This window comes from Mya arenaria, chromosome 3, assembly GCF_026914265.1.
Source record: "Mya arenaria isolate MELC-2E11 chromosome 3, ASM2691426v1".
Lineage (NCBI taxonomy): Eukaryota > Metazoa > Mollusca > Bivalvia > Myida > Myidae > Mya > Mya arenaria.
In genome coordinates this window covers 12,764,245-12,780,696 of record NC_069124.1, presented here as the reverse complement: position 1 = coordinate 12,780,696, position 16,452 = coordinate 12,764,245, and the positions used below count along the sequence as shown (strand labels likewise).

The following is a 16,452-nucleotide window of genomic DNA, read 5'->3' as shown; positions in this document are numbered from 1 at the left end:
ACGTAGTACATACCAGTGATTATAGTATAAATGTTAAATTAAGCAATGAGTGAAATTAATTAGCAAAGAATACTTGCAGTCATTATTTTAAAATAGAATATTCAATACTAACTGTGGGAAAGCTTACATGGAACAATTCCTCGAGGTTCCCGGTGAAGACGACATCGTGATTTGGCAGACAGCAAGAGTAACAGCTGACAGAATGACTCCAGGATTTAAAACGAATTTCATAATGCTGTTTTTTTCTGAGGTTGTGTTAAGTGCCTTTCTGAATGCGGAAAGTTTATCTAGGTATGTTGACATTTCCAGAACCTAACTACGTATATTTGTATTTTCTAACCAAACATAGCATTACCGAATGATTACCGGTTTTGTTAACGTCAATTCATTTTGTGCAACAATTTCGAAAAACCGCTACATTTGTATATTTTTGAAAACTATGGAAATTGAACCCAAATTCTTCTGTGAGAGAAGGACAACTCCGTTTACTTAAATACTTCAACTTGCAATATGATAAGTAATTTGAGAGAAAAAAAACAGTACGATTTTGCTCAATGTTTCAGTTAACCGTTTCTGTTACAGACAAGCGACGCTGAACTCCCTGCTGGGTCTGGAGAAAGGATCTTCCGGTACCTTTTCCACCCACCGCTCCAAGTATGACTCCAGCATCGCGCCAGATTTCGAACTAGGTAATGTGCATGAACTTAGTAAGTATTAACCAAATTTTAACTGACATATTTTTATCAAGCCCTGTAAATTATAAGATAACAATTGACACAATTTTAACCATAATCAAGCTAGGTTATATCATATTGTATTGTATTTATTGAAAGCGCAGCATATCCACAAATTTTAGAATCGGCAAGACTCTCGGAAGTATGTGAGTGATGGCTTAAAAGTTTTATTTGAATGTTATTTAAGGTAACTGATACACAATATATATGAATTTTGGATACGCATTACAATAGAAAGAAACGTTACAATCTATGCTTTCCTTTCAATCCGAATCATTATATTTAGTATGTGTAAAGATGTTGTTTTGTGTATTTAGTGTGATATAAAAATATGTTTACACCAGTTTTGTTTGCAGTAAGAAATAATACATCGGTTTACTGAAAATTATACTTTTGCCTTCAAAAACAGCAAAATAGGTCATGGTTATGTACGAATTCTGTTGAAATAAAGATCAAATACATGTAAACAAATTGTTATATTTATTTATATATAAGTTTAATATTCTTTTGGTCATTGGTTTCCATACATCAAATACCTTCACACGATACAAAACTTTGACTTATATGGGGTCACAAAGCATACAAATTTAAAATTACGGTCAATGAAGCTATCAGAGAGCTTTACACAGTATGTGTTGGTGGAATTCCTTTAGTATTGTTCGGTCAAACGTCTACATACAAAATGTAAACTGTTATTTTTTTGCAATGGAAGCAATTTCCATATTGTCTAAGAGCTTCAGGGAAATAAATAATCTGCAAGATAAAGGTTTGGCGTCCGGATAAATTGAAAGCACATCTTAAACAAGGAAAGTCTTAGACTGCATCCGATCGAAAACATTGCCATAGTGAACAGAAGATTGAATTAACGAAGTTGTTTGCATGTTTGATCTTATTTGGCTTGCATCGCGGCAATTACCATGAAAACGATCAATGGAATGCATAAATTTATGTATGACTTGTACATATCGCGTGTCTGATGGTATTGGTATTGGCGATGTTGTCAGTCGTCCTGTTGATATACAATGATGTTGATATACAAATTTATTTTTACAAGTTTCTTTTTATCCTCCAGTTTATTGTTCCCTTGCAACGCCGCCTTTGTACATACAAATTTCCTTAGCGAATTCCATTACATCCTATATCTTAAAATATGTTTAGATATAAATGTATTTATCTCCAATTATTATATACCATTTACAATACTGCTCTTGATGAAAACAAGTTTCTATATGCTAATTATTTGTTTAAACACTCATGTTCTTGGAAATGAGAGCTCATTGCAACACCAAAGCGAACTCAACATTTATTACAGTGTCTGCTTAGATTCGGTGTTTCATTTATCATGATGAGCCAAATGAACCTGTTAATTATTAACAAGAGATTTCCCCACAGTGTCATTGTTGCCATTCAGGCTTTGCCTGGGATGATTTGTTTGTCTCAGATCGCTCGCTTGGACAAATTATCTGGTATCTAGCTCTATCAAACTCCGGTATAGACTTTCTTTTCTGTAAACTTGATACCGTTTCCGTTATAGATGTTCTGACATATGAATATGTCCAAGCAGCTGTTTTTATTTTGAACGATCACTTGAATAATAGTAAATTCAAGCCTAAAAATATCCAATTTTATAGTATGTTCTGTTATCATTTCAAACATCATAACGATAAACCGTTCTTACAAAGAGGTTGTGCATGGTTATATACGGAGAAAAAATTGTTGGTGTTTGACCCTTTAAAGCATCCCTTCCGGATCATGTTTCGCGGCCCCTGTTGCACATAAAACAATGAAGATATCACGCTTGAAAAAAAAAAGCAGAAAGAAATGATAAAATAGGATTCATATTCGCATGAACAAAGGATGATTTGAATGATTCATGTTATGATCAAAACAATTAATTTATTAGAGTTAGTTATTCAATAGTAATTTATCAGCTAAAAAATTTAAGGGACTCGCTCATGTGTTTGAAAAATGCACTTTTTTGTGTGACAAAATAAAGTGTGGCAAATAATTAGGAGTGTTAGAACTAGGATACCAAATGCTAATACCCTTCAGCAAATGTTGATATTTGCTCGAAAGACCACGATTCCATTAGCGTTTATAACCGCTCTGAGGGATTCGTTGTTGTGTGATTGGTTGATGCACATGATCGCTTGTTGAAATTAATGTATTGTTAAAAGGTCAAAATAGTCATCATGTATAAGTCCTGGTAGCCTAGTGGTTAAGGCATCTGTTTCCCCTTGTTCTTGACTTTACCGGCATTTATCTAAATCAAAATACTGGTTTATACTATACTTGTAATTTTTGCTGCAATTTTTGTATCATAGAGAAAAACATGATAAAACAAGTGTTTTCAGATGCATTACCTGGAAAACTAATGTTTTGACAAAAACATGAGCGAGTCCCTTTAACTAGTGCATGAGCTCTGCTAGACATGATGTAGTGCCATTGACCCGGGTTTATGTTTAAACTGTTTGCTACTGAGCTTGTTTCTGTAGTTTTTCACAGGTATATGAATAGAAAAAAAACTAGAAGCAAACTGCAAGATTATCGACAGAAATCCCAACTTTTTTTAAAATGAGACCTCGATTTATAGCTTTAACACATGTTTTCATCTTTTAGACGTTCCTACTGAAGTCTATGTCAGAATCCTGATACAGAACATTTACTCCGTCACCGAGACCTCCATGGTAAGACGTATACATTGTCAAGATATCCCTGGGTATACCGGCGTCGTCGCAGTGAAAAGAGTTTAACCTAAACTCTTAAACTGCCGTTCAATATATTCAAATGAGACTTGGGACACATGTTGCCAGATACAGTACTCACATGTACAGCAAGACGACAATAATTTATTTCAGTAATGTTCTTTTTCGCTAAAAAACAAACAAAACAACAACAGACGAGCGTTTGATGTCGCTCCACGGTTGAACTATATACGCAATGGTCTGGGCGTGTCTAGCAGTTTTTGATGACGGACAAAATTGCTACAAATTGAAGGCAACACTTGTTCTAATCTAACATGCAAGAAGAAGAAACTAGGCGTATTATGGCTAATCTAACATACAGGATGTAGCAAACTAGGCGTATTGTGGCTAATCTAACATACAGGATGTAGCAAACTAGGCGTATTGTGGCTAATAAAACATACAAGAAGAAGCAAACTAGGCGTATTGTGGCTAATCTAACAAACAGGATGTAGCAAACTTGGCGTATTGTGGCTAATCTAACATACAGGATGTAGCAAACTAGGCGTATTGTGGCTAATCTAACATACATGAAGTAGCAAACTAGGCGTATTGTGGCTAATCTAACATACAAGAAGAAGCAAACTAGGCGTATTGTGGCTAATCTAACATACAAGAAGAAGCAAACTAGGCGTATTGTGGCTAATCTAACATGCAAGAAGAAGCAAACTAGGCGTATTGTGGCTAATCTAACATACAGAATGTAGCAAACTAGGCGTATTGTGGCTAATCTAACATACAGGAAGTAGCAAACTAGGCGTATTGTGGCTAATCTAACATACAGGAAGTAGCAAACTAGGCGTATTGTGGCTAATCGAACATACAAGAAGAAGCAAACTAGGCGTATTGTGGTTAATCTAACATACAAGAAGAAGCAAACTAGGCGTATTGTGGCTAATCTAACATACAGGATGTAGCAAACTAGGCGTATTGTGGCTAATCTAACATACAGGATGTAGCAAACTAGGCGTATTGTGGCTAATCTAACATACAAGAAGAAGCAAACTAGGCGTATTGTGGCTAATCTAACATACAGGATGTAGCAAACTAGGCGTATTGTGGCTAATCTAACATACAAGAAGAAGCAAACTAGGCGTATTGTGGCTAATCTAACATACAGGATGTAGCAAACTAGGCGTATTGTGGTTAATCTAACATACAAGAAGAAGCAAACTAGGCGTATTGTGGTTAATCTAACATACAGGATGTAGCAAACTAGGCGTATTGTGGCTAATCTAACATACAGGATGTAGCAAACTAGGCGTATTGTGGCTAATCTAACATACAGGATGTAGCAAACTATGCGTATTGTGGCTAATCTAACATACAGGATGTAGCAAACTAGGCGTATTGTGGCTAATCTAACATACAGGAAGTAGCAAACTAGGCGTATTGTGGCTAATCTAACATACAGGAAGTAGCAAACTAGGCGTATTGTGGCTAATTTAACATACAGGAAGTAGCAAACTAGGCGTATTGTGGCTAATCTTATATACAGTAAGTAGCAAACTAGGCGTATTGTGGCTAATCTAACATACAGGAAGTAGCAAACTAGGCGTATTGTGGCTAATCTAACATACAGGAAGTAGCAAACTAGGCGTATTGTGACTAATCTAATATACAGTAAGTAGCAAACTAGGCGTATTGTGGCTAATCTAACATACAGGAAATAGCAAACTTGGCGTATTGTGGCTAATCTAACATACAAGAAGAAGCAAACTAGGCGTATTGTGGCTAAGTTAACCTACCGGATGTAGCAAACTAGGCGTTTTGTGGCTAATCTAACATTCAAGATGTAGCAAACTAGGCGTATTGTGGCTAATCTAACATACAGGAAGTAGCAAACTAGGCGTATTGTGGTTAATCTAACATACAGGATGTAGCAAACTAGGCGTATTGTGGCTAATCTAACATACAGAATGTACACTAGGCGTATTGTGGCTAATCTAACATAGAGGATGTAGCAAACTAGGCGTATTGTGGCTAATCTAACATACAGGAAGTAGCAAACTAGGCGTATTGTGGCTAATCTAACATACAAGAAGTAGCAAACTATGCGTATTGTGGGTGGTCCAGGGCTTGTTCTCGTCCATTATTAAGGCCATGTGGTATTTAGCTCATGTGAATGTAGGTCATGCTTCATTTTTGAGGTCAACACCGACACGCTTTTTCCTGCCAATGCCATTTTGATGACAATGTAGGTCATCTCTAGTTTTTTGACAGCACGGACATTTGAATATAATTTTCCCACGCTTGCCAATTTATTATTTTCAGGCTTAAGCCATTTTTTTTTTTTTTTTTTTTTTTTTGGGGGGGGGGGAGATTGTTTTGTATAACCAACTAACCAATGTGTCAGTTTAATGTTTCTTCTTCGTAGCTCGGCTGGTTCCACACAAATTCTTCATCTACGAGACGATCAATTAAATTTTGATCATCCCATTCATCATCGTCCAACACCGTGCTACCTTTGTCTATGTCTTCAAACCAGATATTTCTTGCTGATGTGTTGCTTGTTTATGTCTGTCCATGTTAAATTTCCTTTGAATGATTTATCTCATTTGTTACATGAATATATACTCTCTGTGGTTGACGATGCACTATCCAAATATATCGTCAAACTCTGGTAGATTTCTTGCTTTTTGTGTCTCTCTCTAGTCTATTTTAGCTAGATATGCTTATTTTGTTTGTTGCGCTGATAAAACTCACTTTTTTCTTTTTTGTTCTTTTTTTCTTGGACGTTACTTTCACTCTTAAGCTGTGCTTCTCTGCAGCAGTTATGACAATGCAAAGCAGTCAATGTTTTTCATATGTTCCAACTCAAACTTCAACAGCTCTATTTACTACGACCTGTGTTGGTGTTATGCGTTTAACTTTATAATGTTCATTTGTCAAGTCTTGCATAGACCTAAAAAGATATTTGACTCTTTAAGGATTTGGGAAGTATGTAGTTGAATTTATGATGATCCCCTCGCAAGGACAACCTTAGCAATAAGGAAGATTTAAAAGCCTGAATAGCTTTTTATAATGCAGGTTCTTTTTTCTTTCTAGTTAATCCTCATTTAAAATTTAATGTTTCCCTTTTGTTATATATCCTTAACTATATATCCTATTTTCATCTTACGGTATGTGATACACCTTTATGTTTTATATTCAGTCGTTTATTTGAAATATTGTTTTGAAGTTTTACATACAATGGTGAATACTTTGCTGGTTTCATCTTCCCTCAACAAACTGTACCGTTAGTAGAACTCGGTCTTGTAAAAAGGATGCTTCACGACCATTTTGATCTTTTACACATTAAATTCTAACAACTCTTTCTTATTCAACGAAATATAGAAGGGTGTATCAAACGAAACTGCAACGTCCCTTCGTAGCAGTTGAAACACGTCGCAAAAAATGTGTCGTTTTTCACCTTTGAGAATACTTTCACCACAAAAGTTACAAAACTAACTAAATTGATTTGCACTTAGTCTGTTTTTCATTGAAGTGCAGATGCTTGAACATCTATCAACGCTAGTTTCCAATTTCCTTAACATGTAAGTGGTTTTTCAAATGTATTTTGCAAAACAATGGTTTATTTTCAGGGAAAGTGTCAATCCCCTCATCACTCTGGAGATACACAATCATGATTGGTTTTACTTTGTCGCTTGAAATCCAAGAGATAAATGATAATGGTTAATATAATAACAAGCGTACATAACATTTTAAAAATGCAAGTTTTAAAACGTTGACTTATTTACACACCACGAGAATACAAAAAATATATTTTTGTTGCTTTTTTAAACTTACAGTAAATTATAGATTTTTTTTATTTTACTCTTTTTGTTTCTCTGTATTAAGTGTACTTACACTTTTATTCCTCTTTATTAATAGTATTTACTCTTTTGTTTCTCTGTATAAAGTGTACTTACACTTTTATTCCTCTTTATTAATAGTACTTACTCTTTTGTTTCTCTGTATTAAGTGTACTTAAACTTTTATTCCTCTTTATTAATAGAACTTACTCTTTTGTTTCTCTGTATTAAGTGTACTTACACTTTTATTCCTCTTTATTAATAGTACTTACTCTTTTGTTTCTCTGTATTAAGTGTACTTATACTTTTATTCCTCTTTATTAATAGTATTTACTCTTTTGTTTCTCTGTATTAAGTGCACTTACACTTTTATTCCTCTTTATTAATAGTACTTACTCTTTTGTTTCTCTGTATTAAGTGCACTTACACTTTTATTCCTCTTTATTAATAGTACTTACTCTTTTGTTTCTCTGTATTAAGTGTAATTACTCTTTTATTCCTCTTTATTAATAGTACTTTCTCTTTTGTTTCTCTGTATAAAGTGTACTTACTCTTTTGTTTCTCTGTATTAAGTGTACTTACTATTTTGTTACCTTTTTGTTAGTCAATAAACACGTGAACAATATGTTTTAGGTCAATTCTATTTCATAACATAAAACAATTAATCTTTACAGGTATACAATTGAAACAATTTGAATTACTAAGGTTATTGTTTTTTTTATTTAAATTCATTAACCAATGTCAGATACAAAAAAGGTCAATTAATTATTCAGCTGTTTAAGGTCAGTATAAGTAGTGCAGGCCGGAAGGATAAGGTCAATAACGTTACCTCTCATTGATAAAGCAAGCCGTAAAGAATGTGAACTAATCACAACTATTAACGAATGTTTTTGGCTGGATTTTGAAAATCACGGTTATAATAGTCGTTATGACATTGACACAGAGCAAATTAATCATTGCAATCCAATTACGAACCAAAAACAACAAAAGAACATATGTACCTATTTTATTTATCTTTTTCATAATCACGAATTATATCAAAATACATATTAACAATCATGTATCAAATATGAACTCTCGCTTTATAATGTTTGTTTCAAAAGGAACCAGTCATATTGTATTTAAACCATAAAACGGCGATTTCTGTGTTCACTACGTACTTTTGTATTCACTAAAAGTGAACCCTGAAGTGTTGAATGTACTTATTATGTCTGTACCAGCGGTAGATCAAACGATGTTTTATTAAGGAAAATACACACTGAATAATGTTTGACGTGTTCTTTCCACTGATTGTCAGTTTGCTACCACTGGTGTAGTTTTATATGGCAGAAGAAACAGATGACTTTGTCCGTGAATCCAGTGTATTGTAATCCTGCCTTTGCTAACTAGTGCTTGTCAGATATAATCTGTGAAGACCACTTATTAAAGGTAGCCAGACGATCGTCGTAATAGTTGTTATTTTTATGTGATAATAATTCTTAAACATCCATTAGTTCAGTATCCATCAAGGAATGCTTTTTACAGCACACTAACTCTCTATTTCAAATCGAAGAGAGTCTCAATCTGTTTTACACTCAATGTTATGGGTAGAGTTCATTTCCGTGATGGCATATGACCTGAATGTTCAGTTTTCTTCACCACAAGCGTTTTCTTTTCATTTAGTTTGCAGTTGATATGGTGTAGCACAGGTGAACACTCAACAATGGGTAATCCTTTTTGTTTAAATATTTTAAGGTTTTCTCTGTGAGATCGAGTTGTGCTTGTGTCATACTATAAAAACGATGTTTAAACATGGTCCTTCTTTAGCTTAGAACCATAATACATGTATGGACAGTTATTAGACAATGACCTTGTTTATGACGTGAAAACCCTGACCGAGCTGTCAAGATGGCTTGCACTGGAAAATAACTAGGGATGCTCTATATTGACATGAGCTAGATACAATATGATCAAAATAGCACGGGCAGGTTAAACGTGTCTTTGTTGACAATGAAATTATGATATACATTACCAAGACTTAAATACATTATGACCTTAATAATGAAGGGGAACCCCTCGACTCCCCCACCCATAATACGCCTAGTGTGCTATTTCTCATTCAAATTGCAGTTAATGATCATATTGCACTAACATCACTGTCTAGAAAATATGTTGTTGTTGTTGTTGTTGTTGTTGTTGTTGTTGTTTTTAATTTGAGCATTTGAAACATTTCTCATTTCTAGTACACATTTAAGCAGATAAATGTCAAGATAACGTACTTATAAATTTATGACTCATACAAAAAATGCCATCGTCGGAAACGCTGTGCTAATAAAAAAAACTGGCTTAAACTGACAAAGAAAAGCGATAGTATTGTTATCCTTGTTGAACAGTGAAGAAAAGCCCGCTTGCCCATTGAGAATGCCGTGCATCTCCTGTCATTTTATCATTTTGTGAAGGCAATCTTTCAATATCTTACCACCAACAACAACAGCAACAAAAACCAAACAAAAATCAAACAAACAACACTACCAACAATAACAATAACATTTGAACTTTAAGTAATATTGAGCCATATGCGTACTTACAGGAGTACTCTATGGACATCTTCCTGCGTCAGAAGTGGGAGGACAAGCGGCTGGAGTACGGGAACACCTCCGAGTTGCCCTGGCTCGAACTGGACAACAAGATGATGAGTAGAGTCTGGGTACGTTCATGAGCTTGGAGATAAATGTTTAACCCTTCTGTTCTTCAACCATTTACCCTGTCTGTTCGAGACTATCGATCCTGTCCCTCATCCCCTTACTAATCCCCATTATTACAAAATTATATATAAACCTGAAATTGCAATCCCTTTTTTCCTCCATCTCCTCCATCTCCATCTTTCTTCTTTTCCTTATTTGTTTTTTGTTTTCATCGTGACATCAATCCTGTATTCTCAACTCCATGTCTAATCAATCAAAATCTCTTCCAGACCTTCTATAAATATCTTCTTCTATCTAACCTCTTTCGTCTCAGTTTGCCCTTCTACGTATTATGCATGACATTCTGCTTTCATCCTTTATATATGGCCTATATTTTCAGAATATGTCTCACCCTTTTTACTAATCCTTTTTTTCTTCATTTGTGTTCATCACATGCTTCTCTTTTATTTTTATTTTTTTATAAATATAATATTATAAAATATTGTCATAATCTTATACACTTTCCACTTCGTTCTCCCTTTCCCCTTTTAAGCTGTTGCAAGTATTCCCTCTTCTTTTTTCATTTATATTCTCCTTATCATCGTCACCATTATCCTTACCCTCAAAATTGTTTTCAAGGGTATACCTTAATCATGACTGTATCTATCTGTTTAAGATACCAGACACTTTCTTCCCGAATGAAAAGAAGGCGAGAGTTCACGACGTGACAGTGCCAAACAAGATGATGCATCTTTACAAGAACGGCACCGTGCTCTATAGCACCAGGTATATAAATTATACAATATTTGTATTATATATACGGTACAATTGTTTTAACATTGATAAGGAACAACTGACATCTGACAAAGGCTGGTAACAAAAATATCGAGAAAAATATTAAAAAATTAAGTTTATAAGAAAAGGTTATAATAATAACAATTGTTTTCGTAAATAAAGTGTTCTATAAATATTATATATTGTTGGATGCTATATACAGTAAATAACAGGCTCTGTGGACATGAAGTTGACTCCGAAATGACAAAGTCGTCCGGAAGTTTGCTTCAGATAGTCTTCTATCTCGTTGTAGTCTTGTTTTGCGTTCGTAGTGAGAGAAAACGATGTGCATGTATTTCCCAAAAGAGTTTACATTGTAATTATGGGATATTGGTTAGGATGTTTAATAATGACCCGCACCCCATAATTAATATCTTTAGGGCACAATTCAAGCTAAGTTTCCAAATGTTATTCATGACAATACGAATAATCTGATTTCGTGATAAGGCCAGAGGCAGTTTATGACACAACTGTTAACTTGGGACACTGGGTGTGCATCTGTTATTTCATAAAGCTAAAAACGAACAGGAATGAATTTTGATTAAATATTTATACTGACTATAGACCCGCAACCGCATCCATACCAACGACTCTAAATAAGTGTCTATGACACCAAGTGAAAACATCGAAATGATTTCTTTTGTAAGAGCAGAACAGAACACTTTCTTACGATACGTATTCGCGTATTTTTTCTTAAAGGACATTAGTTTTTTTCACACGAAAAAACATGATATATTTCAGGTTGTCTCTGACACTGAGTTGTTCTATGCAGTTACATAAATACCCCATGGATGTCCAGACCTGTCCCATTGTCCTGGCTAGCTGTAAGTCTGGTGGAATGTCCTGTGTTTCTGTTATCAAAAATAAGTACGGCATTTAACATATAATGCGCATTTTCGTTTCTATCGAAGCGAAGATGTCATATGAGCTTAACCATGGTCTCTCGGCTTTTAGTAATTTCCTTTAAGTGATCCACAGCCTTTCATATCGTCATGATAGAGAGAATGTCCTATTTACAGTCTATCCAATAAAAGCGTCTATACTTTTGATTGAAACCAAGGTGTGCCAACCCATGAGCATTTTGCATCTAAAATTTAGTTCTAAATTCTCTAAGCCCTTCACATCAATATAGAATCTAGCGAGGATGAGACATTCTGTATAGTAGTTATAACTTTTAAATTCACCAGACTACTTAAAATAAATAGGTTTTTGATAACCAGCAAATATATGTTCTATTCAAGACGGGTACACAACAGAGAACGTAATTTACCGCTGGGACGGGCCTCACCCTGTGCGCCTAAATCACGTGGAAATGCCACAGTTTGGCGCTGAAGTAGCTGACAACACATTCAGCGAGTCTTGCCTGGAAAACTATGGAGAAAGTAATCAGAGCTGTTCAGTTTAATGTTATAATTTTAATAAAGTAAAACGCTTTGACCGCGAGTATTAGGTGCGGCAGGTTTGACATTGTCCCATATCTATCGCAAGCAGACATTTGTTTTTAAGACGTCGGAGAAGGTTATAATAGATAAAAGGTTACAAAAGAAACTGTTACTTTAAACAATCTACATGGACTGTCTTAAACAAAACAAATAGATTGAAATATAAGTTAAATAGTCCTGACCTTACGTATTCCAGACCAGTTCGCGTGTATCCAGGGCTTCGTCCAGCTGAACCGAAAGGTGGGTTATTATATCGTCCAGGTGTTCGTGCCCTCAATGTTGATCGTGGTGCTCTCTTGGGTCTCCTTCTGGGTGGACCACGACGCTGTCCCCGCCCGCATCTCACTTGGCGTCCTAACTGTCCTCACCATGACGACTCAGAGTTCCGGCGCGCGCCAGTCGCTCCCGCAGGTCTCATATGTGAAGGTAGTGGTTGTGTTGCTTATTTCATGATGGTACAAATTCTTGTCTCGGTATATTTGTCTATAGATCACCGAGTGTCGCACTCTTTCAATCGTGGAAACGCAAATATAATATGCCGCCTGTTTGGAGCATCATCTTATTAAATGGAAAATTCTGAAGGAGCTATAACGCATTATATGTAGAACTGATGTATCTGGAGATATACTTTATAATCGACCTAGTAATTTTAACAAACTTTATTCAGCATAAGCGATTATCAATTTTGGATTTTTCTACGGCCTTTACTCCAAAGTGTGTGGTTGTCATTTATCGGAGATAAAACTTCCTCTAACATTGCTTCCAAGGATGGTGAACATTTGATAGAAAATCCACATATAAGTAGGCATTACTTGGGTAATGTAAGGTTCACAATTTCAAAATCATGCATATTGGCTCTTTGTTTATGTTGGTCGATATATTATTACCCACAAGTTTAATACCAGCTTTGTTGAATAAGTACTTACTAACGTGAGAGAGTGAACATTGTAATTCTGGTCAACAATGTAGTTCCGAAATGCAAGTACGCTGTCTATTTAAAGTTGTATGTCCGTGAACTACCACACCATCCATCAAAGCAAGTAATGCTTCCTTCAATTTTGCTTTACATGTCTGATATCAAAGTTCATTTCCCCTTTGCCGTATATTGACGTGTGGATGTTAACGGGTCTCATATTCATGTTCACTTACCCTCTACATGCTTTAAACGTGCTGATGTCTGCTTTACCCTTTGCCGTCCGTGTGGAAGTTTACGTGTTTAAGTCAACTTATCCTATGCAACCTATAGAAGTGTGAATGCTTATTTTACCATTTGCAGGCTATAGACGTATGGATGTTTACCTGTCTGATATTTGTCTTCGTGGCGCTGATCGAATACTCGTACGTTAACGTGGTGGCTCGTGGCGCACAGAAGGGGAACTCACATGCACGGGATAGACCCATAGAACTACAACCAGTACGTCAACGTAGGGTTGGGGATAGCAGGCGATGGCGACTTTGAACCACTTCCATTTTAAGTAGTCACTCGTGTTTATTTCCATGGTAGCCTGAATATCAGTTTTTGTAAACGTATATTCCTGTTAAAAGTATTGTCCTTATTAACACGTTAGCTGAAGTGTATACGTCGCATGAAATAGTTATTTATCTTACTTTGCAGTTGACAAAAGAACGCCAAGACAGCAATACAGTAAGTGAATTAACATGCCGAGATCATTTACTTTGCAATGCATTGCTACTTATCACACAGGATAACATGGTTGGTCTTTTTTATGGAATGTTGGAATGTTTTGCAGGAAAATGCTAAGCACGGCGGCCCATCTGGAAAGAGCGTCGGTAACATTGCTGCCAGGAGGGTGGATAAACTCTCTCGCTTTCTCTTTCCGGCGGCCTTCGTCGTGTTTAACCTCGTGTTCTGGATCTACTACTCACTTGTTCCCCATCCTACCAGTAGCAGTTGAGGCCCGTCCAAAGAATCATGTATAACCTCGTAACATAATCATAACTGGGCTCATGGTCCCGAGTGCTCGTACCTATTTTCATCGGAGCTCAAGATCTCCACCGAGTGACTTTAGGTTCCGAGCTAAAAATACCGGCCGGTATTCATAAAACATTGTGAGTCATTTCTTGTTTTAAGGCGAAAAAATACCACAATATAAATTTAATTAAAACAATAAGTGATCTTCGAAAACAAATAGTTAATTCAATAGAATCAATGACAATCAAGTATTTCAGATTGTATAAGGTTATTATACCAAATGACCAAGGATAAACCTCGGTTAGGAAAATGACTTAAGTTAGAAAATGACTTAAGATGTTTTATGAATACTGACCCTGGATGAAAGGTTTAGCTATTGCTGGTATATTGGGAGTTTGTGTGTTCTTATGATACATTTTCTCCCACATGATTAAGTCCATGGAACAATGAAAGGACTTTTCGTGCTTTCTGTAATTAGACGGAATTGTATTGCTGTTTCATGTACGTACGTGTATTGTCTAGTGTGTTGCGTAGTTTTTAAGCATGCTCATCCAAATCTGCAAAACATGTGTCTGTATCAAACAAAATTTAATGTAAGTTTTTGAATATTTATTTTGGAAGCATGGACACAATTTTCCCGAATGTATACGTGGCATACATTGAACTTTGTCATCGAAATGGATTATTTTACTTGTATTAATTGTTTGTGGTAGTATTTGTTTAAAAAAAAATCAAATCACTTATTCAATCATTTTTTCATCAAAGAGCAGATCAATTTAATCAATTGAACAAGAAATGCAATGTATTAAATGTTATAATACATACAAAACATCGATCGGGTAAGAGGTCTTTCTGCAAAAGGTTTCTCGGAAAGAAAGACCTGTGCCCGGGATTCATGTGCCATCGAGAGTCGTGCATAGGTCTTTGCTACGCAGAAAGGAAGATGGACGAGGTTGACATCCGACTTAACACATCACAAACTGTTTGTAAATCTGTACACGTCTTACGAAATGTTGGGAAAAATAAACTATTACGGTATGAGGTTTTATTTAAAAAAAATCTTCACTCTGTTAGAATGTGGCTTCGCCGTCACTAAATCTTTTTCTAAATGAAAAGGAAAAACTTGATTTGGAATTTTATTTTTATTTCACCCACTCGCTTTAATTTTTCTCAGCCATAATTCGTCAAACACAACATTAAATTGGTGTGGTAAAAATGAATGCAGAATAAGACACTTGAAGTAATAAGTTACGGGTTTCAACGGATCGTACGAAATATTGACGAGGCAGACCCATAAACTGTATGTCATGGCAAGGTCTTGTAGCATGCCCGAAATCATTTGCGGGTGGTTACAAGGGCTACGAAACATTGACGATGGTTTGGCAATGGCAGAAAAAAAAATGTCGTGGTTATGTCGTTCTTGTGTCGCAAGTCAGTCTTTGTTCACCCATGGACGCCTGCGCGTTCATCAAGTGACTATAAAACACGACTTGGTATGTTGCCTGTAAATTGCTCTAGAAATTAAAACTCTTTCAGCGACGATAAACAGTTTTTATTTCAAATCTTTCATTTGCCTGGGGTGTATACCCCTTAAAAACGAAATTATATTAAGAGACTAACGCAAGACCTACGCACGACCTACATATAGATGTTGTTCAAGCCTCTTACGAAATTTACTGTTAGTGAGACAATTTTGCAAATCTCTCGCGACTGCCCTGTGACAGTTGTGATACAATCGTGCGACAGTTGTAGATTGTTTGACTATTTAAAAAGAAAAAAGAAATATTCTGCTACCCACGACAAAATATTTATCGCACGATAGTCGCTTCCACGGCAAAAACAAGACATAGAGACTACACAAAATCGTAGAACAAAAAGGTGCATGTCCAAATCTGAATAATAACGACACGTCGATGCCACGTTGCTAAAAACATTCGCAGGACTGTCTTGTGACGACCGTCGATGATCCCCGATTTGCCAAAATGTTCTGTCGTGTCGTTGCATAAATTCATTGTTGGTTTGCTGTGACTATGCCTTAACACAGCGAATTATGAAATAACTTGACACTTTCATGAACGATATTATCACTTAATTTCAAAGGAAATAACTCGATAGATTACCCGTAAGAAATGTTATGGAGTTGAATTTGACATGATGTTTGTCTCATTCGCACGAAGAAGGCGACAAAAGGCATGAACCCGTGGATTATTCCCGTCTCCGTCGCAGACAGTCCAAGTTGACGCATGCATACCGTGATGAAGGGACGTAGTGCACCCTCACCTGTACAGAACGAAAACTATGATTCACT

The 16,452-nt window shown here is 35.8% G+C and overlaps 1 protein-coding gene across 1 annotated transcript; it reads left to right on the top strand.

The window, feature by feature from the left end:
- Positions 1-231: 231 nt before the first annotated feature.
- On the top strand, positions 232-15,224 carry LOC128225695 (glycine receptor subunit alpha-2-like). The gene is made up of 11 exons (XM_052935603.1): positions 232-291; positions 583-689; positions 3,354-3,421; positions 9,842-9,958; positions 10,612-10,721; positions 11,511-11,593; positions 12,011-12,168; positions 12,413-12,637; positions 13,488-13,625; positions 13,827-13,856; positions 13,963-15,224. Exons 1-11 carry the CDS (start codon positions 233-235, stop codon positions 14,125-14,127), a joined length of 1,260 nt encoding a protein of 419 aa, XP_052791563.1. The 5' UTR covers position 232; the 3' UTR covers positions 14,128-15,224.
- Positions 15,225-16,452: the final 1,228 nt, after the last annotated feature.